The 23689-nt window shown below is 41.6% G+C and overlaps 1 protein-coding gene across 1 annotated transcript in view; it reads left to right on the forward strand.

The window, feature by feature from the left end:
• The window catches only part of LOC134338281 (ephrin type-A receptor 7-like), a 795126-nt gene that overhangs the window by 757028 nt on the left and 14409 nt on the right, over positions 1 to 23689 (forward strand). The window contains exons 13-15 of the mRNA XM_063034005.1: positions 5573 to 5776; positions 15665 to 15814; positions 16188 to 16381. Coding sequence (XP_062890075.1) covers positions 5573 to 5776; positions 15665 to 15814; positions 16188 to 16381 — 548 coding nt within the window. The remainder of the gene's footprint in view (positions 1 to 5572; positions 5777 to 15664; positions 15815 to 16187; positions 16382 to 23689) is intronic.

Here is a 23689-nt window from a genome sequence, read left to right on the forward strand (position 1 = left end):
CATTGGTGAGACCTGTTGTAAATTGGGGGAATGTTTCATTCAGCTCCTCTGTTTCATCCACCTCAAGCAGGACTTCCCAGAGTCCAAGCATTTTAATTCTAATTACAATTCCCATTCTGACATGTCAGTCTATGGCTTTCTTTTGCGCCTAGATAAAGATATTCTCAGGGTGGAGGAGCAACACCTTATATTCCATTTGGGTAGCCTCCAACCTGACAGCATGAATATTGATTTCTCCTTCCAATAAACAAATTCCGCCCCCTCCCTTCTTCTATTCTCCGCTCTAACCTTCTCACCTGCCTATTATTTTCCCCTGGATTCCCTTCTCCTTCCCTTTCTCCCATAGTCCATTCTCCTCTCCTATAAGATTCTTCCTTCTCCAGTCTTCCACTTTTCCCACTTACCCCCGTTCACCTACCAGCTCGCCTTCCTCCCTGGACTCCACCTTTTCATTCGAGCATCTTCCCCCTTCCTTCTCAGACCTGAAGAAAGACCTCAGCCTGAATTATTGACTCTTTATTACTTCCTGTAGATGCTGCCTGACCTGTTATATTCCTCCAATATTTTCGGTGTTGCTTTGGATTTTCACCATCTACAGACTTTCTCATGTTTATACAGACATTAAGCTAAATCCCTCTTGGTCTCCACCTTTTGCCCACGTCCTGTTTTAAACAGTACCATAATAGTCACTGTTTTCCAATCAATGGTGACTGGAATCCAGAGAATTTTGTTAAATTATTACAGGGGCATCTGCTATAACTTCTGCCATTTCTTTCAGTACCTTGAGATGCAACCCATCAGGACCAGAGGGCTTTGCTACCTTTAGGCCCACTAGTGTGATCATCCCTGTCTCTTTAGAGACAACGATTGTACTGAGGTTGTCATCTCCAATTGCATTCATAACCTCTCTGTCATGTCAGATGTGTCCGCCAACGTGAGGGCTGACACAAAATCAAGTCTTCAGCATTTCTACATTGCCCAGTATTTCCACATTCCCCTCTTTTCACCTTCCAGGGGACATTCTCTTTGGCAGTCCTCTTCTGCTTTATATAATTAAAAGATGTTTACTACCTGCTTTTATATTTTGTGCTAGTATACTTCAATAATCTACCTTCCCTTTCTTTATTACTTGTATATAGTCGATTATATAGAAGTGGCACAATTTTGAAAATTGAACAGGTCCATATACTCAAGTCCTTAAAGGTGCCACAGCAAGTTGATAAGGTGATCAAATAAGCGAATGAGTTACTTACGTTTTTGAGCAGCGAAATAGAATATAAGACAGCTCAGACTATATGATTAGATCAGCTTTATTTGTCAAACGTACATCAAAGCATACAACACGTGAATGGCACAAGTGTGACCATGCTTCCAGCACCAGTACAGCCGGCCCATAATTTACTCATCCATATATTTCTGGAACTTGGGAGGAAACTGGAACACTCGGAGGTAACCCAGTCAGTCATGGAGAGAACGTAATTACCCCTTACAGACGACGTTGGCAATTGAACCCTGATCGCTGGTACGGTAGAGCTTCATGTGACTGTATGAATCACCATTGTGGCCTCGTTGGAGTTTTGTGGGCAACTGTTGGCACCACCTTTCAGCTCCTGGAAAGGTGCAGAGGCAAATGAGTATTTGGCAAGAGTGATAATCTTCAGTTATAATGAAAGGCTGAAAAAGTTAGGACTGAAACAGAAAGAACGAAGGCGTAACTGATAAATGTTCTCAATGTGTTGAGAGAACTATAGACAGCTGGTCTTTTAAAACTCACAATGAGACGCATGAACTGCATTCTATATTCAACACTGGGCTGCTTGTTCAGATTGCCTTTCTCTACTGAGACATTTTGGAACCTTCTTATTGCAGCATTGCTATGGTCAGGAATTAGTACATGGTTTAATTGTAGATAGTGGACTTATCTACTAGCAATACAAAATACCACAAAACCATAAGATACAGAAGCAGAATCAGGCCATTTGGCCCATCGAGTCTGCTCTGCCATTTCATCATGGCTGATGCATTTTTCCTCTCATCACCAATCTTCTGCTTTCTCCTTGTATCCTCTCATGCCCTGACTAATCAAGAATCTAACAACCTCTGCCTTAAGTATTCCACAGATTCACCACTCTCTGGCTAAGGAAATTCCTCCTCATCTCCATTCTAAAAGGACGCTGCTCTATTCTGAGTCTGTGTCCTCTGGTCTGAGAATCCCCCACCATAGGAAACGTTCTCTCCACATCCACTCTATCGAGACCTTTCTATATTCAATAGGTTTCATTGAGATTACCCCTCACTCTTCTGAATTCCAATGAGCAGAAGCCCAGAGCCAACAAACGCTCCTCATATGACAAGCCTTTCAATCCCAGAATCAATTTCCTGAACCTCCTTTGAACCCTTTCCAATGTCAGCACATCCTTTCTTAGATAAGGGGTTCAAAGCTGCTCCCAGTACTTCAGTTGAGACCTCACCAGTACTTAGAAAGTCTCAACATTACATCTTTGCTTTAACATCCTCTCGAAATGAATGTTAACATCACATTTATCTTCCTCATCACTGACTCAATCTGCAAATTAACCTTTAGGGAATCCTACGTGATGACTCCTAAGTCCCTTTACACCTCAGATTTTTGAATTTTCTGTCCATTTTGAAAATAATCTACCACTGTATTTCATCCACCAAAGTGCATGACCATACACTTCTTGACACTGTATTCCATCTGCCACTTCTTTACCCATTCTCCTAATCTGTCTCAGTCCTTCTGTAGCTTCTCTACTTCCTCAAAACTACTTGCCCCTCCACCTATCTTCACATCACCTGCAAAGCCATCAATTCCATCATCCAAGTCATTGAAATATAACATAAAAAGAAGTGATTCTAACACAGACCCCTGTGGAATGCTGCTAGTTACTGGCAGCCCACCAGAAAAGGCTCCCTTTAGTCACACCCTTTTCCACCTGCCAAGCAGCCACTGCTTTATCTTCGCTAGTATCTTTCCTGTAATACCATGGGCTCCTAGCTTGTTAAGCAGCTTCATATGAGGCACCTTTTGAAAGGTCTTCTGAAAATCCAAGTATACAACACAGTGAAGACTGATGCAAAATTCTTATTGTGTTCATCTGCCATTTCCTTGTCCCCCATTACTACCTCTCCAGCATCATTTTCCAGTGGTTCTACATCTACCATCGCCTCTCTTTTACCACTTTAAATATCTGAAGAAATATTTGGCATCTTCTTTAATATTATTGGCTAGCTTATCTTCATATTCCATCTTTTCCTTCTTTATGACTTTTTGGTTTCTGTTGGTTTTTAACAGCTTCCCAGTAAATTTTGCCTTCTCTTTGGCTTTTAGGTTGGTTTTGACTTCTCTTGTTAGCCATGGTTATGCCATCCTGCCTTTAGAATACTTCTTTCTGTTTGGGATGTATATATTCTGTGCCTTCCGAATTGCTTCCAGAAATTCCAGCCATTGCATCATCCCTGCTAGTGTTCTTTTCCAACCAATTTTGGACAGCTCCTCTCTCAGGACTCTGTAATTCCTTTTACTCCACTGTAATACTGATACATCTGACTTTATCTTCTCCTTCTCAAATTGCGGAGTAAATTCTATCATATTATGACCACTTGTCTCTCAGGATTCATTGACCTTAAGCTCTCTACTTAATTCCCGTTCATTGCACAACACCCATTCCAGAAAAGCTGATCCCCTAGTGGGCTCAACCTCGAGCTGCTCCAAAAAAGCCATCCAGTAGGCATTCTAGGAATTCCCCCTCTAGCGATCCAGCATCAGACTGATTTTCCTAGTCTATCTGCATGTTGAAATCCTCCATGCCGACCATAACATTGCCCTTTTGGCAAGCATTTTGTGTCTCCCATTGCAATTTGTACACCAGATCTTTACTACTGTCTGGGGGTCTGTATGTAACTCCCATCAGGGTCTTTTATCCTTGTAGTTGCTTAGCTCTATCTACGAGTCAACTCCTTCCGACCTTGTGGCATCTCTTTTCAATGATTTGATTTCATTTTTCTTACCAACGGAGACATGCCATCCCCTCTGCCTACCTGCCTGCCCTTTTGATACAATGTGTATCCTTGGATGTTCAGTTCCCAGCTATAATGTCCTTTCAGCCACAATTCAGTGATACCTACAACATGCCAACTAACTTGTGCTACAAGTTAATTTGCCTTATTCCCTATACAGCGATCGTTCGAATATAAAGCTTTCAGTCCTGTATTCACCCTTTCTGATTATGTCCTCCTTTTACTTTGCAACCCATCCTGTTGACTGCAATTTTGCCCTATCAGCAGCCTGTCCTTGCTAGCCATCCTACTGCACAGTGCTTGTTTGAAACCAATCACCTCCTCAGTCCTATCACTCTGGTTTACAGAATCCTACAGAATCTCAATCTATTTGCTCCAGTGTTTAAACAGTTGTTAAGGGGACCCATGGCATTATTTTAGAAAAGATGAGAGAACCCTCAGCTGCCCTCATCCACACTTGCCTTTTAGTCAACACCTCTAACATTAGTGCATTCAATACATTGATTTCCTTCCACATTTAGGCTGCAGATATTGATGATGAGATTGTATTACTGGCTGTTGCAGGAAGGGCTGGGTTTCTTCTGGAACCACAGGGGTGCGTGATGCAGTCACTTTCTGCTGTCTGTGTGTGGGGGGCATCTAGGAATTTAAACCAGTGACGATGAAGGAAATATTTTAAGTAAGTGTAGTGCTTGTGTTGAAGGTCAGGCTCTTGGGAAACTTTGCTCTGTGTAAAGACAATGTAGCAGTTATATGTGGAAACAGTTAATGGGAAACATTTTGAAGTGTTGTGAAAGATGTGAAATATATCTTATTCTCCACTTTCTATAAATATGGCTATACACATTCTAGAAGGTAGTATTATCCTGGAATGCACGCACCTGCAGTTTTACAAAGAATTCCTCTATTCAGTTCAAAACATTGCCAAAGCTTTCCTCTCCATGGTCAAAAGGTAGAGATGGCCGACAAGATCTGCAACTATTCTCCTCCAGATGTACGCGATCCTTAGGCAAGACAATGACAATGTGGTGCACATGGCCATCTCCTGAATAAGGTAGAATTCATAGATCTGAGGATCCATTTTGCTTAAATCCGTACCAGTATATTTAATACCAAGATCTCTATTTCAGCCTGTGAAGGGTAACACTTGGAAGTGCTTTTGATGTTCCAAACTTAATGTTCCGAACGATTCCGCTTCGTATGTCCCGTCTAATCTGTTGAGTGCATCCCACCTGAATTTCTAAGGCAGCTGCCTCCCTAAATTTTTGGTTGTTGCTCAAGAAGTTTTGCTGCTTGTTTTATTCCGAAATTAGTTGTGAAAAGTAATGTAAAACTACGTTTGTAATCTTCCACCACATGTTCCGCCACAGCAGCAACTCAACCCTTAGGTACTATCTCTGGCCAAGACTAATTAGAAGACATGTAGAATATAATAGCTGAAAGAAAGCTGTGTCTACCATGTTCTGTCTACTCTTACTGATGTGCTTGTATAATGTTTGTGATGTTGAGAAATGATGGATTGTCCCCTCAGAAACACGAAGGCCAGTTCACAGTCATTCAGCTGATCGGGATGCTGTACGGAATAGCTTCTGGAATGAAGTACCTCTCCGAGATGGGCTACATTCACAAAATGTTGGCAGCGCACAGAATCCTGGTCAACAGCAGCCTGGTGTGTAAAGTGTCCGGCTTCAGACAGGCACATGAAGAGAAAGTGGACTCTGTGTTCACCACCATGGTGAGTGGAACCATACACCAAGCTGTTGGCTTGCACGTTTAGTAGTACAGTGGGCACATTGTAAAATGTACTTTAACTGGTTGACATTGAAATACAATCAGGATTAACTTCATAAGTGTATGAACATTCCATGGTACTTATTTAAAAGTAAGGAGTTCATGTCTGTTATCTTGCTGATGGTTCCTATCCTGTATTCACACATTCTGCCTCTGTAAATGTTGCTATTAAGCAAAGTATATCAAAGTTATATCTACCACCAGCACATTTTATGCTCCCTCATCTCACTATCCCTCATCTTGCCTTCCACATATCTGTTTCCTAGAGCCTATACCTCCTCATTTTTCTCTCTCCATCTCTTTCCTCTCTCTCTCTTTATCTCATTCTTCCTTAACACACTATCTCCTCCCATCTAACTCACTCCTTACTTATTTTCTCCTCTCTTCCACGTTTCTTATTCTTCCTATTCCCAGTGAGTAATGTGCCGTATTCAATGGAAATCCTGTTTCTTTTCGCTTAATAAATGAATGGCATTGGCTTGTAAAAAGAATGACATCTACTTTATAAGAATGAATGGAACAAGTTGAAACATCAGTATTTATGAATGCTTGTTACATGTACTTCTGATCTGTTGCCTCAGTCAATGACTCTGAATTCGCTATATTAGTCAGTTCATATTAACTATATTGACTAGAAAATAATATATACTGTATGGTGCTGATTTATTCAGCACTAGGTCATTGGAAAACATTAATTTTCAGAGTGGAAAGCCATTATATCCATTATAAGACTGAATTGGCCGTTCTAGAAATTCAACCAAGCACTTGTGCTTTCAGAGAACTCTTACACCAATGGCATCATTTTCGTATCAGCAAAACATGGGATTTTATTGACTTTATTATCCTCTGCCTAAGGAACATTGCCAGGAAAAACATGTCTTGTTGCTTCAAGAATAAACCATTGTTTTTCATTCTGAAATCAACCATGTTTAAGGCGGGGAGGGGGTGGGCTTTGAGGACTAGACTGCAAACTCTCCCAAAGAGATCCTCATTAACATATATAAATTTAACTGCTCTGCTTGGACTTTGTCTCCCCCCTCCTCACGTGCTGACCACCACCATTGTCTTCACCCCTATATCCTGGCCTCTTTTCACGACCTCCAACCCCAACAGGCCACCCTCCCAGCTACTGTGGGTAATCTCTACCACACACCCTATCCCCTCACAGATTCCAGTCAGACAAGTGAGGGCCCGAGTTATATGGAGAGATTTGGCAGACTTGCGTTTTCTTCCTTAGAAGTAGGAAGCTCACAAATATCATGCATAAAATCATGAAGGCATAAAGAGGATGAAGGAGTTGCCCCTCCAGACCATTTTAAATGTTTCCCCAAATGTTACCCCCCCAGGGAATGAGAATCAAAAACTAGAGTGTATAGGCTTATGGTGAGAGGGGAAACATTTTAAGAAGACCTGAGTTGCAACTTCTTCATACAGAAGGAGATGTACATATGGAACAAGCTGCTAGATGATGTGGTGGAGGCAGATTTAATAACAGCATTTAAAAGATGTTTGCATAGGTACATGGATAGAGAGCTGCAGGGATATGATTGGATTAGATTCAACTTTATTGTCATTGTGCCGAGTACAGATACAAAGCCAATGAAATGCAGTTAGCATCTAACCAGAAATGCAAAGAATAATGTTATTTACAAAATATGTAACTGCGAATAAGAAGTAAGTGCTACAGCACACAAATATGAAAGTACTGAGACAGTACAATACGGATGCAATACTGCTTAGCACTGTGATGTGAGGTTCAGCAGGGTCACAGCCCCAGGGAAGAAGCTGTTCCTGTGCCTGCTGGTGTGGGAGCAGAGGCTCCTGTAGCGCCTACCGGATGGGAGGAGAGTAAAAAGTCCATGGTTAGGGTGAGATGCATCCTTGATAATGTTTTTCACTCTGCCCAGGCAGCGTTTATGGTAGCTGTTCTCCATGGTGGGCAATTGAGTGCTGATAAACTGCTGGGCAGTTTTCACAACATGGTGGAGTGATTTGCGGTCCGATACGGGACAATTGCCATACCACACTGAGATGCAGTTGGTGAGTATGCTCTCAATGGTACAGCGGTAAAAGTCCATCAGTATCCTGGGACAGAGGTGAGCTTTCTTGATGCTCCACAGGAAATAAAGGCGCTGTTGCATCTTTTTGATCAGGATGGAGGAGTTCAGGGACCAGGTGAGATCCTTGGAAATGTGGACACCAAGGAATTTGAAGCTTGATACACGCTCCACTACAGCTCTGTTGATGTAGATGGGGATTTGAGTGTGGCTCCTAGCATGTCTGAAGTTCACAATGATCTCCTTGGTCTTCTGGGTGCTAAGGGCCAGGTTGTTGTTGGCACACCACACGTTCAGGTGATGGACCTTGGCCCTGTAGGCCATCTCGTCATCCCCTATGACCAGTCCAACCACCGTGGTGTCATCTGTGAACTTGATTATGGAGTTAGAACCATGTACAGGAATGCAGTCATAGGTGAAAAGGGAGTACAGAAGTGGGCTCAGAACACAGCCTTGAGGCACGCTGGTGTTCAGGGTGAGAATGGAGGAGGAGAGGTTGTCTAACTTAACTGATTGGGGTCTGTTAGTCAGAAAATCCAAGGTCCAATTGCAGATGGATGAACTAATACCAAGCTGGCAAAATTTGGCGATCAGCTTGGAGGGGATCACAGTATTGAATGCCGAACTAAAATCAATGAACAGCATTCTGACGTAAGAGTTGGAGCTATCCAGGTGGATCAGGGCAGAGTGAGGTGCTGTGGAGATGGAGTCCTCTGTTGACTTGTGGGTGCGATAGGCAAATTGATGGGGGTCCAGGGTAGCAGGCAGACAGTATTTCAGATGTGATAGGACCAGTCTCTCAAAGCACTTTGCAATGATGGGGGTGAATGCAACTGGGCGGAAGTCATTCAGACCCGTGGCAGTGGAATGCTTCAGCACTGGCACGATGGTGGCGATCTTGGCCAAACACGACCAAGTGGGGCTACCCTAGAGAAGGGGCATCTTGGTCAGCATTGATGAGTTGGGCCGAAGGGACTGTATCCCTACAGTATTCCTCCAACTCAGTGACTCTCCACATTTCAGCCCAAGTCCTGGACTTGAATTTTCCTCCAGCTGCTTTGCAAGCTGGAGGAAAAGTGAACATTCCCTTTTCATTGGGTATCATGAAACTAATAGTGTCCTGTGTTTTGCAGCAGCAAGCTCTCAAGTGAAGCAGTCATGATTACACCACACAAAGACCCTTTAACTGCACCAAAGAGGTAGTACGACATCATTGAAATTTAATTTCTATTCCAACCGAAGTGATAGAAAGTAGGTGTATATGAGAACAATTTTTTGACTATTTTGTAATTTATAGTAATTTTATACCTTTGCTCTGTACTGATGCACCAAAACAACAAATTTCATATCATATACAACAGTGATAATAAACCAGCTTCTGACTCTGATATGGGAAACAGATTCAGGATTTGTGTCACACATCTTGAACCACGTTGATAATGTCTTGCTGTTCGCAAAACCCACGGTTCCTTAAAGTCTGAAAATATTTGCAAGTTTGGCCTTGAATATAATCAAAGAGATGGAGCATCTACAGCCATCTGAGCCGGAACATACCAAAGATTTACATGCCTCTGAGTACAGACATTTCTCCAACATGAATCCAAAATGATTCGATTTTTTCCACTTAGACCAGTGTCTCCTTGTTCTTATCTCCAGCAACAGGCAACAGATGCTTGATATCTCTTTGGTTAGTCCCTGTCAAAATCTTGCATATCTCAATGTCATGTAACTCAAATGAGCAGAGGCTAATCTTCCTCAGCCTCTCCTCGCAGAACAAATCACTCATCCCAGTGGACAATCCAATGAAGGGGAAGGCCAATGTCTCCAAGGCTGCTCTATCCTTTTATGGGTGTGGAGATCAAAACCTCACACAGATGTGATCTCAGAAAAGTCACATACAATTATTACAGGACTTTTTTTTTTGCTTCAACACGCTTGCAATAGATACCAGTGTAAGATAAGCCTATCTACTTTGTATACCAGCAGGTTTCGTTTCTAACTGTAACTCAGTTAGAAGATCTCTCTTACATCAAACTCTTTTGTTTCACCGCATTTAAATATACTTTCCTTCTGCATGTTTCGTATACTTAACCTAGTCCTTGCAGCTTATTTTTCACTCCATCTCTCTTCGTTCTGTTCATAGACATTAAATGTTTTGGCTGAAATTAGCATGATGCCTCAGACTTCAGTCTGGCTGTTGCTATTTGCAATATACTAGTGGAAAAAGAAAAGGTCATTTGGCGATACTGTAAACACAAGAAATTCTGCAGATTCTGGAAATCCAAAGTAACATGCACAAAATGCTGGAGGAACTCAGCAGTCAAGCGGCATCTGTGGAAATTAATAAACAGATGACCCTTCTTCGGGACTGAGAAGGAAGGGGGAAGGTACCAGAATAAAAAGGTGGGCAAAGGGGAAGGAGGAGAGCTCGAAGGTGATAGGTGAAGCCAGGTGTGTGGGAGAAGTCAATGGCTGGAGGAAAAGGTATGCTATAGGAGAGGAGAGTGGACCACAGGAGAAAGGGAAGGGGGAGGGGACCTGCGGGAAGTGATAGGCAGGTGAAAAGAAGTGAAAGGTCAGAGTAGGGGAGTAGGGAATAGAGGAAGAGGGGGAGAACTAGAGGGATGTATTTTCAGAGAGGAGGCTAAACAAATACAGATGGACTTAGAGAGTGCTAGTTAGAAGGTGCCTCAATCCAACATATTGTCACTTAGTCCTGATAAAGGGTGCCAGCCCAAAACTTATACTATTTAATCATTTCAGTAGACTCTGCCTGACCTGCTGAATTCCTCCAGTATTTTGCCTGCGTTGTACTGGATTTCCAACATCTGCAGAATTTCTTGTGTTAATGATGACATTAAGACAGGATCGCCCCCATGGCAGTGTAAGCCAAATCCTGTTATCCTCTATTTGAAGAATTTGCATTAAACCTCTGACAGCAGAATTGCATTTTAGCAACTGGGAGACAGGAGGAACATGGATCGTATGACAAAGAGAAATGTCATACTAAATCCTAGTCTAGCTCTCATGATGGCTTGTGTATAAAATTGATAGGAAGCAAACGAGGATATCTGACCTAGGAAGGATGTGCAGGGGTATGATCAGTAGCCGGAGGAGCTAGTCACCCCTTTTTTTATTTTATCCAATTTAGTTATATCTTGCCTGCATCACATTACTGTATCATTATTCTCTGCTCCTTCAAGTGGATACCTAATCCAAGCTGTTAATCATAGCTTTGAATGTTTCAGTTAATCATTTCAGCCTTTTGAGAAAGGAGTTTGAAACTTCCATTATCCACTTAATGCTTTCAATTTAACATTGCGCTCCCAGATTTTACTTAACCTTAATTCTATTTTTGTATAGCATTATTTACTGGTGCCAGAAGCAGAGTCTCAATTAGTTAGGTGGTCAGATAGAACTGTCTACATGATAATTACTGACAGCTGAGACATGGACTGTTAAACTTGTCCCTAATGTGTGCAATGTGATATGAGTGCAACTTCAAACATCGGAAAGGTTAGGCAAGCAAGGGTATTGGAAAGATGGGCAACTTGAGTGAAGGGGATAAAGAAGACTGCTTCAGTATAATAAACAAGTCTAATTAAATTTGAATTGCCGTTGTTCAGTAAGCACAGACAAAGTGCGAGTAAATGAAATTAGTGCAGTTGGGTACTTGTTGGTCAGTATAGATATAGTAAGCCAAAGGGCCAGTTTCGATCTTTGTGAGCCTGTATAACTCCAGTTGCAAAGAGTTGCTCACAGTTCAGATTTCTAGCTGAGTATAGATATGAACAGTGCTTATTCTGGACATGTGGTCAGAATGGGAAGGTGTTGCTGCTTTCTAATTAGCCTTTGGAAAGCAAAGCACATGAAGTGATAGGAGAGAAAATTAATAGGGTGAAAATTGCTAAGGAAAATTGCTGGCTCTGTTTGAAGTAAACAGTTTGCAAGGTCTGGATGTGATGCTTCCAAAATTCATGAGGGAGAGAGGGAGCGGCTGTTGTGCAAGAGCTTGTCATAACTTTTTAACCTTCTCTAGACACCAGACATGTGTAGAAAATGACAGAAGTAACACATCATTCAAAAAGAGAGTCAAGGACATGTCAGACAAACTGTAGGCCAAGTTCTGAGGAAGCTTTTAGAAATAATAATCGGGAAAGATAATAGTGGCCGTTTTGAGAAGTTTGAGTTGATAAAGGAATTTCAGCATGATTTGTTGATGGTAAATGAACTTCAAGAAACTTAGCTGAATGTCTTTGATGAGGTAAGAAGGAAGGTTGATGAAGGGGAGGCAGTAGGTCTTGCCTGCTTGCATTTGTAGACGGTGTTTGATAAATCCCAATGGTCAAGACTTTTTAGCAAAATTGCAACCAAAGGAATCGAAAAAGAGTTGAAGCATAACAAGTGGTAGGTGATATTTAATGTAAAGGTCAGTGATATAATGTTCTTTGGAAAAAAGGAATAAGGGGAGGGAATAAAGATTGTATGGTCTAGTTCTGAAGGGCATGCATGAATAGTGGGATCTGGATATATAAGTGCTCAAGATGGCGGAGCACATTGTTAGATTGGCCACAAGGCACATGGGATGCTGGAATGAGAAAAAAGTTGAAGTTATGTTTAACCAGTACAAAACATAGTTTAGGGAACATCAATAGTTTTGCTTCCTGGTCTTATTACCATCTCTTGGGAAAGATGTGAAGGTCCCATTGAGAGAACAGAAAAGATTTACCTGATTAATTCCAGGAATAAGGGGCTTCATCAATAATGTTAGACAGGAGATGCCAAGAAAAGAGTTTGTTCCTCTATTCCTGACTTTTCTCTACTTTTTTGAATCTTTTTGGTATGATTTTCTTCCTGCTAAGCTTCTTAAATAGTTACCTACCTCATCAAATTCATAACTTTAAGCACCTCATTTAAGTCAAATTTCAGCTTTCTAAACTTAAGGAAATATGAACATTATTCAAATAAAGGAGAATTCAATTAAAATAGCTTTTTCAATGATTGCTTTTATAGAGTTACGCCAACTATTGCCAGTTTTGTGGCTGAATTTGCAGATTTCATGGCTAATTACTTAATCCAGAAATGTTAATGGATCATCTGGTTGATGATTGACCACAAGTTTTAATTGATGCCAACAAATTACTTATCATTTGGTTTAAGGGCACTTGGTGATTGCGCACTGTTAATTGAGCGGCATTTCTCCTTGATCTCTCATAAAGACGAATGTTAAACCCAAAGTAGATTAACCAGAGGAGACATGCTTTGAGACTGTCGGTTATTCCTGTAAGGAGAGACGTTTGTTGCTGGAAAATGTTCCTGTTCAAATGCTATTCTAAAAGCAATCAATTCTGTCAAAGGACATAATCAGAGCCACAGGAAATAAAGGCTCAACATTATGCCAAGAATTTATAAACTAGAAAGAGCCTGCTCTATTTTTAAAAATAATGGTTCCTGCAACCAAATAACAATTGTTCACGTAACTTGTGAACAATGTTGACCAACTCCTCTGAAGTATCTCCTATTGTTCGATCGTTATGTGCCATTTCATATGACATGGGTAATCACGGTCTTTCCTTGACCATGATTGTTCCTGGCAATTTTTTCTACAGAAGTGGTTTGCCATTACCTTCTTCTAGGCAGTGGCTTTACAAGATTGATGACTCCAGCCATTATCGATACTCTTCAGAGTTTGTCTGCTTGGCGTCAATGGTCACATAACATGGACTTGTAATATGCGCCTGCTGCTCATATGACTATCCACCACCTGCTCTCATGGCTTCACATGACCCTGATCGGGGGTGGGGAGGGTGGAAACGGGGACTACGCAGGTATTAAACCTTGGAAACCTTGGCCAAGGGTAACCTGCAGGCTAGCGGAGGGAAGAAGCACCTTACTCTTCCTTTGGTAGAGACATATCTCCACCCCGCAAACAAGTCATGTTGACATCCTTTTCAAATCCAACTTTGTTGTGCTTGTCAAAATTTTGGTTCCAGCTTGTAAAGAATATTGCTTTGAAAATAGACTAATCATGGAACATTGCTCAAGAGGTACGTAACCATAAATAAAACACAAGCATTGGCATTTATTTTCAAAGCAAAAAAATAGAAAAATAGGTTAGTTATGCTAAATCTGCATTGATTCTTGGTTAGAATACACATAGAGTATTACAAACAGTTTTGCTCATCCTAACTTAAAACATAGAGGCAAAGGAAAACTAATAGTGAATGACACCAGGATTGAGAGGGCATTCATTTTAGGAAAGGATGGACAGATGTAGAATAAAAAGATTGAGGGATGAGTGAACAGAGGGATTTTAAACTATGGAATCTGTTGACAGTGAAGACAAAGTGAGTGATTCTATTTGTGGAGAAGAAGGCATCAAGATAAAGCTGTCACCCAGAACTCGAACAGGGAATTGAAAGGAGATTTCCGTACCCAAAAAAAGTGGAACTTGTGACTTTAAGGGGAGGATGGACAAGTTTGTGAGGGAGAAAGGAAATAGAAGGTTACGTTGATAGATTTAGATGAGAAAAGATGGGAAGAGGCTTGAGTAGAACATTAACATATTTTCAGTGCCATGCATACTACACAATGAGAAAAGTATCTTGTGAAGTGGAACTTCTTTGGTCTCTGTAACAATACAAAAATATATTTACCTTGAAAGCTCCCTGGCACTACACTGATGGAAATGTCCTGTGAGGAGAGTATGAAGAAAATGAGCTATATCCTTTAGAGTTTGAAGATTAAGAGGAGATTTATAGCAACATTTAAACGTTCTCAAGGATTTGACAGGATAGCAGATGCTTCCCCTACTAGCAGGTCTAGGACAAGGGATATGATCCAAGATTTGGTTCTCAATCACTAAGGATTTGGCAGGAAAGTGGAGCTCTTGCCCTTTTTAAGATGTGAAGTGGCACTGAGGCAAACCTGCCACCTCCTCAACCTCCTGTTTCTTGTGCCCTTGTTGCTTTGTTTTTTATCTGTTTTTTCTATATCAGTTCCATGAAGAGCCAAGCATTGGTACATGTTTTCTCAGAACAATTTATAAAACATATAAAAGTAATGGAGTAAACAAACCATTTCTTCTCCTGAAGGTAGTTCTTCTTGACTAATTCACTGTACTCACTTTCTCATCGGTGTTTTTTTGTAAAACAGCTACAGGGATTGCTCTGAATTTCAGGTACAGAAGGAAGCTGAGGAGTCCTCTCAAAGTCATTTTGAGTTTCTGTAAGATCTTGGCCATTGTAAATTTTAACTCTAACACTCTTTATCTCTCATCCTTGAATCTCTCATTTAACAAACTCAGTTTTGGTTTCAGAATGTTCAATTAACTCAAGGATGTATTCCATACCTTTACTATACCATGTGATCAATCACTTCCTGACATCATTCAAAAACCTTACGCCCCAATTTTTAGGTAAACCCTTGTTGTATTAACCCCTTTAACCATCTCAACATTTCAGTGAGATCATTGATTGTTCTTCTATTTCTGGAGAATACAAGCTTAGTCTTTACAATCTTTTTAGTCATGGTGTTGTTCTGCTGAATCTCTATCACTCCCAGATCAATATATGCTTCCAAGAGAGTGGTGCTCAGAACTGACTGCAATACTCATCCTCCCCAGGTAAAATAAGTTAAGAACCCCTCTCAGTGAGCTCGAGCATTTTCAAGTTTCCTCTGCATCCAAGTTAAAAGATGTTTGAGTGCAGGATCTGCTATTCACCAGGTATTGGAGATTTCAATGGCTTAGAATCTGGCAACTCTTTCTGAAATAGGGCGGGAAGACCTTGGTCCTATGGGGAGCTCCTGAAGCCATCCAATACCACAGATACAGCCCAGCAAGCGATGTGTGGAGCTTTGGGATTGTTATGTGGGAGGTGATGTCCTACGGAGAACGACCTTACTGGGACATGTCCAATCAAGACGTGAGTTTAATGTTGTAATTGTAAATATTCAATTCAGGCATGTATTCAACAAAAAGTGTGATGAGAATTTTTTAAACTCAGTGACAGAACATAATATTTCATCATTCATGGATCTGCTTGCTATCCTTAAATATTTCTTGCATAATCTAATTTTCTGTTGCCATCTTCCAGACTAATTATGATCCATAATTGATTATTAACATTACTAAATATATTTTGGTCTGGAGTCTTGTAACATTACAGCAGCATCAAAATTGTGGAATTATTGTAGATTTGACAGAGATTAAACATTATATGACAGCTTGTAAAGTTTTACAACTCTTGGGTGCCCACCTTGAAACAATGGCTCACTCTTGCTGTAATGCCTTTGTAGGTGATCAAAGCAGTGGAGGAAGGGTTCCGTCTCTCTGCGCCGATGAACTGCCCATCTCGGCTGCACCAGCTCATGCTGGAGTGTTGGCAGAAGGATCGCAATGACAGGCCCAAATTTGCACAGATCGTCAGCATCCTAAACAAGATGGGGCGCAGTCCTGACACCTTGAAAAACATCCCAAACGGCTGTGTCAGGTAAGTGCCAACTAGAGCCTTGGGATTTTCCACTGAGTTTCTAGTTTACCACTCAATCAAACCAAGAAGAGTTGTCCTGTTGATTCACAGCCTTGGGCTGGAGATTGTAGAACTACTTTTGGAAATTGAACTACGTTCAGAGATTGCCATTAATGTCCTATTGTGAATCCCTAATCAGGGTGGCACGGTAGTGCAGTGGTTAGCACAACACTTTACATTTCAGGCAACCTGAGTTCAATTCCCGCCGCTGCCTGTAAGGAGTTTGTCCTTTCTCCCTGTGTCCACATGGGTTATTCCGATTTCCTCCCACAGTATCAGTTGATAGGTTAATTGGTCATTGTAAATTCTCCCATGATTATAATAATAAAGGCATCCGTTAGTCTTGCGAGACCATGGATTTGCGCCTGGAAAGTCTTCACTCTCCAAGGCACAGGCCTGGGCAAGGTTGTATGGAAGACCAGCAGCTGCCCATGCTACAAGTCTCCCCTCTCCACGACACCAATGTTGTCCAAGGGAAGGGCATTAGAACCCATACAGCTTGGCACCAGTGTCGTCGCAGAGCAATGTGTGATTAAGTGCCTTGCTCAAGGACACAACACGTGCCTCAGCTGGGGCTCGAACTCACGTCCTTCAGGTAGCTAGTCGAATGCCTTAACCACTTTGGCCACGTGCCCACACATGACTAGGCTAGGGTTAAATCAAGAGTTGCTGGGCAGTGCAGCTCAGAGGGCTGAAAGGGTCTCCTCCATGCCATATCTCGATAAATAAATAAATAAATTTACCATTAGCTTCGGCTTGACAGCATCTGAGCTGGCACTTGCAAGCGTGCAAATGAGAAAGTCTGCTGATGCTGGAAGTCTACGAGTCTGTGTCTCCCATCCACTACATAATATACTGGTTGGGCACAGGAGTACATTCAGCCAGAGCCTCATTCCTCCGAGATACAGCACAGAGCGTCATAGGAAGTCATTCCTGCCTGTAGCCATCAAACTTTACAACTCCTCCCTTGGAGGGTCAGCCACCCTGAGCCAATAGGCTGGTCCTGGACTTATTTCATAATTTCCTGGCATAATTTACATATTACTATTTAACTATTTATGGTTCTATTACTATTTATTATTTATGGTGCAACTGTAACGAAAACCAATTTCCCCCGGGATCAATAAAGTATAACTATGACTATGACTATGACTAAAGCAATACAAGCAAATGCTGGAGCAACTCATCAGGCCAGGCAGCGCCAATGAAGGGTCTCGGCCCGAAATGTCAACTGTTTACCCTTTTCCACAGGTACCACCTGGCCTGCTGAGTTCCTCCACAATTTTGCATGTGTTGACTTGCAAGTGTAACGTCTGTCTCAGAAATGACAAAGTGCACATTATGCCAATTGAAGCTAATTTGGAAACATCTTACTACCTTTTATTCAAAGTCATTTGTAGAAATATAAATCAGTCAACATGTAGAATATTGCTTTGAGTTTCTTAATCACTTGAGATTCTTCAATTACTGCTTGATTTCTGGGAGTTTTAATTTAGCCTTGAATGAACTGATCTGAGTGATCACTGTTTGTGAGGCAGAAAGTTCTGCTCTGGAGTTAAATTGGACAGTGTTTGGAGAATTTCCCATCATCATCAACGCAATTAAACATGCAGTAAACTGACCACATCTTAGCGACTACAGAAGTCTTTCAGTCAGCAGCCTCAATGAATCAGTATTATTCCAATTTTGGGTGTGAGAAAGGCCGTGTATTTTGCTTATCTGCAGTGTAGTTCTGTGGATTTCTACCTTGGATTGCAACAAAGCACTACCCGATCTTGGGGTGACTGATGGTTAAGTCACCCACATCCAAAAATCAAACTGCCAAGGAGCAATATAGATAGAAAGAATAGTCCATTCCCAGCAATGTTATCTTGCATCTTGGGCACCAGTTTTTTCAAGAGATTAAATATGACCTAAGATCAGTCTGAAAAACAATGGGTCAGAAGTGTATTCTGACAGCCCAATGTTTTTAAGAGGTTCGATTAAAAGTTGATTGCTAACCATAAGTACTTGATGTTCACATCGTCTCTTGTCAGATATGCATTGGTGGTCCTAAATGCTTAATCAATGCTCATTCACAAAGGTTATTAGATGATGTCAGTCAACATGCACCAAATCAACAGATGGTGAAGTCTTGCTGTGCTCTTGGTCAAATGTCTAGTGAAAAGGGCTACAAGGATGAGTCTTGGAGAGATGCATCATGGAAAGAGGCCATTCAGCCCTTTGAGCCCACAGTAGCCATCAATCATATATTTTACATTAACCCATTCTACATTAAGCCATTTTACAAAAATGTTACAATATTCCAATATTGGTTCAACCCCACTCAGATTTTATCATTCATCTACACACTAGGAGCAATTTACAGTGGCCAAATTACATGCTAAAATGCATGTCTGTGGATTGTGCGAGGAAACCAGAGCACGCGGCAGAAAACCACATAGTCAAGGAGAGAATGTGCAAACTGTACACAGACAGCATTAGAAATGAGGGTTGAACATGGGTTTCTGGGACTGCAAAGCAATACTTTAACCGGCTGCAACTTATACCTATTGAATGTTGAAAGGCCTTGATAGAGGCGATGTTTCCCCTGTGGGAGAGTCTAAGACCAGAGGACACAGCCTCGGAATAGAGGGGCGTCCTTTTAGAATGGAGATGAGGAGAAATTTCTTCAGCCAGAAAGTGGTGAATCTGTGAAATTCTTTGGCACAGGCAGCTGTGGAAGCCAAGTCTTTATGTATATTTAAGGCAGAGGTAGATAGATTCTTGATTGGTCAGGGCATGAGATGATATGGGATTCGGGCTGAGAGGAAAATTGGATCAGCTGTGATGAAATGGCGGAGCAGACTCGATGGGCCAAATGGACTAATTCTGCTCCTATACCTTATGGTCTTATAACCTTATGCTGCTGTATAGTATTCCAACAAAGTCATTATTCCTGGTGGTCAATTCAAGGTGTCCATTTTCTCCCTTGGTAATTTCTGCCCCAGATGCTCACCTCCAATAATAAATATTGCAGGCATAATGTGTTCTATCCCTCTCCCATGACAATCAAAAACATTGCGGTTCTTAACATGCTGCAGCTCAAACAGAAATTGCCAGCGGGGGTACCCAAAGATTGCCACTTGCAACACTCTCTGTGCTTTTTTGGTGCTGGTGTCAGCAGAGGGTTAATATGTGATGAACAGCAGAATGCCGGACAAGAAGTTTAGTATTGATTGCAAAGTAACAACTGATGTGGTTGTTCATGATTTATTTAGTGTAATACTTGAAATTTTCTTGTTTACCCTTTGTACGAAGTCTTAGTATCTCTTGCAGTTTTTAAGCCTTTCAACTTGTTCGACTAACCCCGGGGGTATGCTGATCAATTTGAGAAATGCCCTAGAAGTCCTAATGTTTATGATGATGCTTATTTACCACTCAAGCCTTCTCCAGTACTTCATCATCCAGATCTATAAGTGTAATCCTTTCTTCCTCTTGTATGTGACCTAGCTTCCTTTGAATCCTTCTGTCTAAATCTTAACAACTGCTCTGTTGAACAGCGAGTAAAGTAATTCAGCTGCTCGTGGGATTTAACAGTGCTCTATTTATTACGGTTCCAAACATCCGATCTTCAAATTAAAACACAAAAAAATGTTATTGAGTTAATTTCTCTCTGATGTCTGCAAGCTTGATCCTAAAGCTCTGAATTTAGGTTTCTGGCCAGCTGAGGCACTCTCCTTTGAAAGGTTTTTGTACAATATTGCTTGCTAGTGTTTCTCATCATTCTGAGTGGCCCTCATTGCCACTATGATCTGCAGGACTGTTCAAAGCCATAAGACAGAGTAGCAGAATTAAGCCTCTCTACCCATTTATTCTGCTCTGCAATTCCATCATGGCTGATTTATTACCCTCTCAACTCCATTCTCTTGCCTTCTCCACACAATATTCAAGAACCTTTAACTCTCTTGCTAAAGATATTCATTCTCATTGTATCTGAGACTGTTCCCTGTGGTCCTAGACTCCTCTACTGTAGGAAACATCCTCTATACATCCACCTTCATACCTAGGCCTTTCTACATTTGATCAATTTCAATGAGATGCCCTCCCCCCATTCTTCTAAATTCCAGTGAGTACAGACCCAGAGCCATCAAGTTCCCTTCGTATGTTAACTCTTTCATTCCTGGGATAATTCTTATGAACTTCCTCTGGATCCTCTCCAATGCCAGCACATCCTTTCTTAGATAAAGGGCCTAAAACTGCTCACCATATTCCAACTGCAGATGAAACCCTTCTGCTTTCAAAGATACTTTGGATAACTAAGACCAAATTTCTCAATATTATTTCAATGCAAATGTGGAAGGGAACAATGGTTAATGTTATTACATTTGCTATCTGTGTCATGTTATTCTAAAGCAGAGCATTAATCCTCATACAACAGGAATTCTGCAGATGCTGGAAATTCAAGCAACACACATCAAAGTTGCTGGTGAACGCAGCAGGCCAGACAGCATCTGTAGGAAGAGGTGTCGTCGACGTTTCAGGCCGAGACCCTTCGTCAGGACTAACTGAAGGAAGAGTGAGTAAGGGATTTGAAAGTTGGAGGGGGAGGGGGAAATGCAAAATGATAGGAGAAGACAGGAGGGGGAGGGATGGAGCCAAGAGCTGGACAGGTGATTGGCAAAAGGGGATATGAGAGGATCATGGGACAGGAGGCCCAGGGAGAAGGAAAAGGGGGGAGGGAGGGAAAAAAGCCACAGGACGGGCAAGGGGTATAGTCAGAGGGACAGAGGGAGAAAAAGGAGAGAGAGAGAGAAAGAATGTGTGTATATAAATAAATAATGTTTGGGGTACGAGAGAGAGCTGGGGCATTAGCGGAAGTTAGAGAAGTCAACGTTCATGCCATCAGGTTGGAGGCTGATGGCATGAACATCGACTTCTCTAACTTCCGCTAAGGCCCCACCTCCCCCTCGTACCCCATCTGTTACTTATTTTTATGCACACATTCTTTCTCTCACTCTCCTTTTTCTCCCTCTGTCCCTCTGAATATACCTCTTGCCCATCCTCTGGGTCCCCCCCCCCCGTCATTCTTCCCGGACCTCCTGTCCCATGATCCTCTCGTATCCCCTTTTGCCTATCACCTGTCCAGCTCTTGGCTCTATCTCTCCCCCTCCTGTCTTCTCCTATCATTTTGGATCTCCCCCTCCCCCTCCAACTTTCAAATCCCTTACTCACTCTTCCTTCAGTTAGTCCTGATGAAGGGTCTTGGCCTGAAACATCGACTGCACCTCTTCCTACAGATGCTGCCTGGCCTGCTGCGTTCACCAGCAACTTTGATGTGTGTTGCATTAATCCTCATGCCCATTTGTCAATGTGATCAACTTACTCCTGACCTCAACATTGTCCTCGTCTTGCTCCTCCTTCTCCTCTTCCCCTCATCCTCAAGGATGTGTGGCTGTAATGGGCTGGATTTATTAGAGCCAATATTTTGAGTGATCAGGAGATGTGGTAATAAGCTAACAAGCATAGCATTGTAACTTAAGCCTAATTTATTACCATAGAAACAGAAAGCACTAGATACTACATAGCAATTCACAAAGATTTCAGGGCTCTCGATTTTTAGTCACCACTTGATTGTGGCTGTTGTTGAGGGTACTCCAAATTCCTACTCACTCGTGAAACCTCCCTTGAGTCTTTGGCACCAATCGCGATTTCTGGGTCTGGGCGAAGTCCAATGAAACCGGCAAGGTATCCCAATAAATACAAGTTTCACAAACATAGAGCAAACTTGAGACAGACAAACTCTTTGACGTTTTCACTCAACACAGCCTGTCTTTATTCAATTATTACCCAGTCATTACCCGCTACAAATTCCTTTGGGAAGATGCAATGCAGAAGGTGTTTAAGAGTCAATCGCAAAGATGCAACTGGAGGTCCTCAGGAGTTGGCTATTAGTGAACCAGTTGCGTGTTTGTGGCATTCAAGTCGAAGGTGCTGCAGGAAGAGCAACTGGCTCACACCTCCAGCAAACAGGTTAACTTCTGGCCTTGCCAGTGTGAAGTTTGCACGGTCCCCCTATGATTGCGTGGGTTTCTCCTGGTCCTCCATTTCCACCCATGTTCTAAGTAGTATAGATTGTCTCCAGTGTGCATGCTTTTGGCAGGAGAGTCAATGTAATGTTCATAAGCATATTTGACAAAATAGGTGGGAACGGATTGATGGAATTACTTTAAAATTAAGCTTCGACTCAATAGGCTGAACGTCCCGTGTCCTGAGGAAATATTTGAAATAGGTTGCTGACACTTTGACAAAAACCTGATTTGAGAGTTTGTTAGGCATCATCTCTACGAAGAGGTACAGTCGACATTTTGGGCCGGGACCCTTCGTCAGGACTAACTGAAAGAGGACTAACCTCTTCCTAGAGATGCTGCCTGGCCGGCTGTGTTCGCCAGCAACTTTTATGTGTGTTGCTTGAAATTTCAGCGTCTGCAGATTTCCTCGTGTTTGAGAGTTTGTGGTTACTTTTCTTTTGCGCGATTCCCCTCGTATCAGCATAAGCAACTCAAAAGCTCACCAAATTGTAGGTACTTATTGTCTTTAACAAAGCTTGAGGTTTCAGGGTCTTTGCGATAACTTTTGGGCTACATCAGAAGCTAGCTTGTTCATGGCATTGTCTAAACACCTCAGAATAAATTATTCTCTTTTGGCTTCTGCAGTTTGCACTCATTAAATTGAGGAGGCATTAAAGAAAAGGGGAGTTTTTCAGTATAGTTATTTAATTTTTTAAAATTGAATATTTTATCTTGCAGTTGCTTAGAGCAGATGACTGCACCACATTCTAACCCGAAAATAGGTCCATTTCACTTGAATATATATTAAAATAGGATTTGTCACAGATGGTGGATTCCTGCTCTGGTATAAAACGCTTATCATTTTGCAATAATCCCATCTTGAACTGTGTTAATCAAACGTTAACAAGCCATCACTTTTAATATATCATGAAATATTTCTTCCAAATTACATTTTAGGATATTTCCCAATTGAGTGGATCAGTGCAGATTTTCTGTGTGACCAATGTACAATTGCAGAACATTTTTTTAAAATGGGATTAATTTTCAGCTGGAGTCATCAATGTAACCAAAGCAAAGAATCTGCATGTATGTTTTCAAATTTCCAGACTTTTGCAAGTTTAAAACTTAGGCTTCATTTGAGTGATCTTTTTCTTTTTCAGGCTTGTCAGGCAAGATAATTACCACCCCAGCAACGTAACCACGTAAAGCAAATAAGGGT

This window comes from Mobula hypostoma, chromosome 26 (assembly GCF_963921235.1).
Source record: "Mobula hypostoma chromosome 26, sMobHyp1.1, whole genome shotgun sequence".
NCBI lineage: Eukaryota > Metazoa > Chordata > Chondrichthyes > Myliobatiformes > Myliobatidae > Mobula > Mobula hypostoma.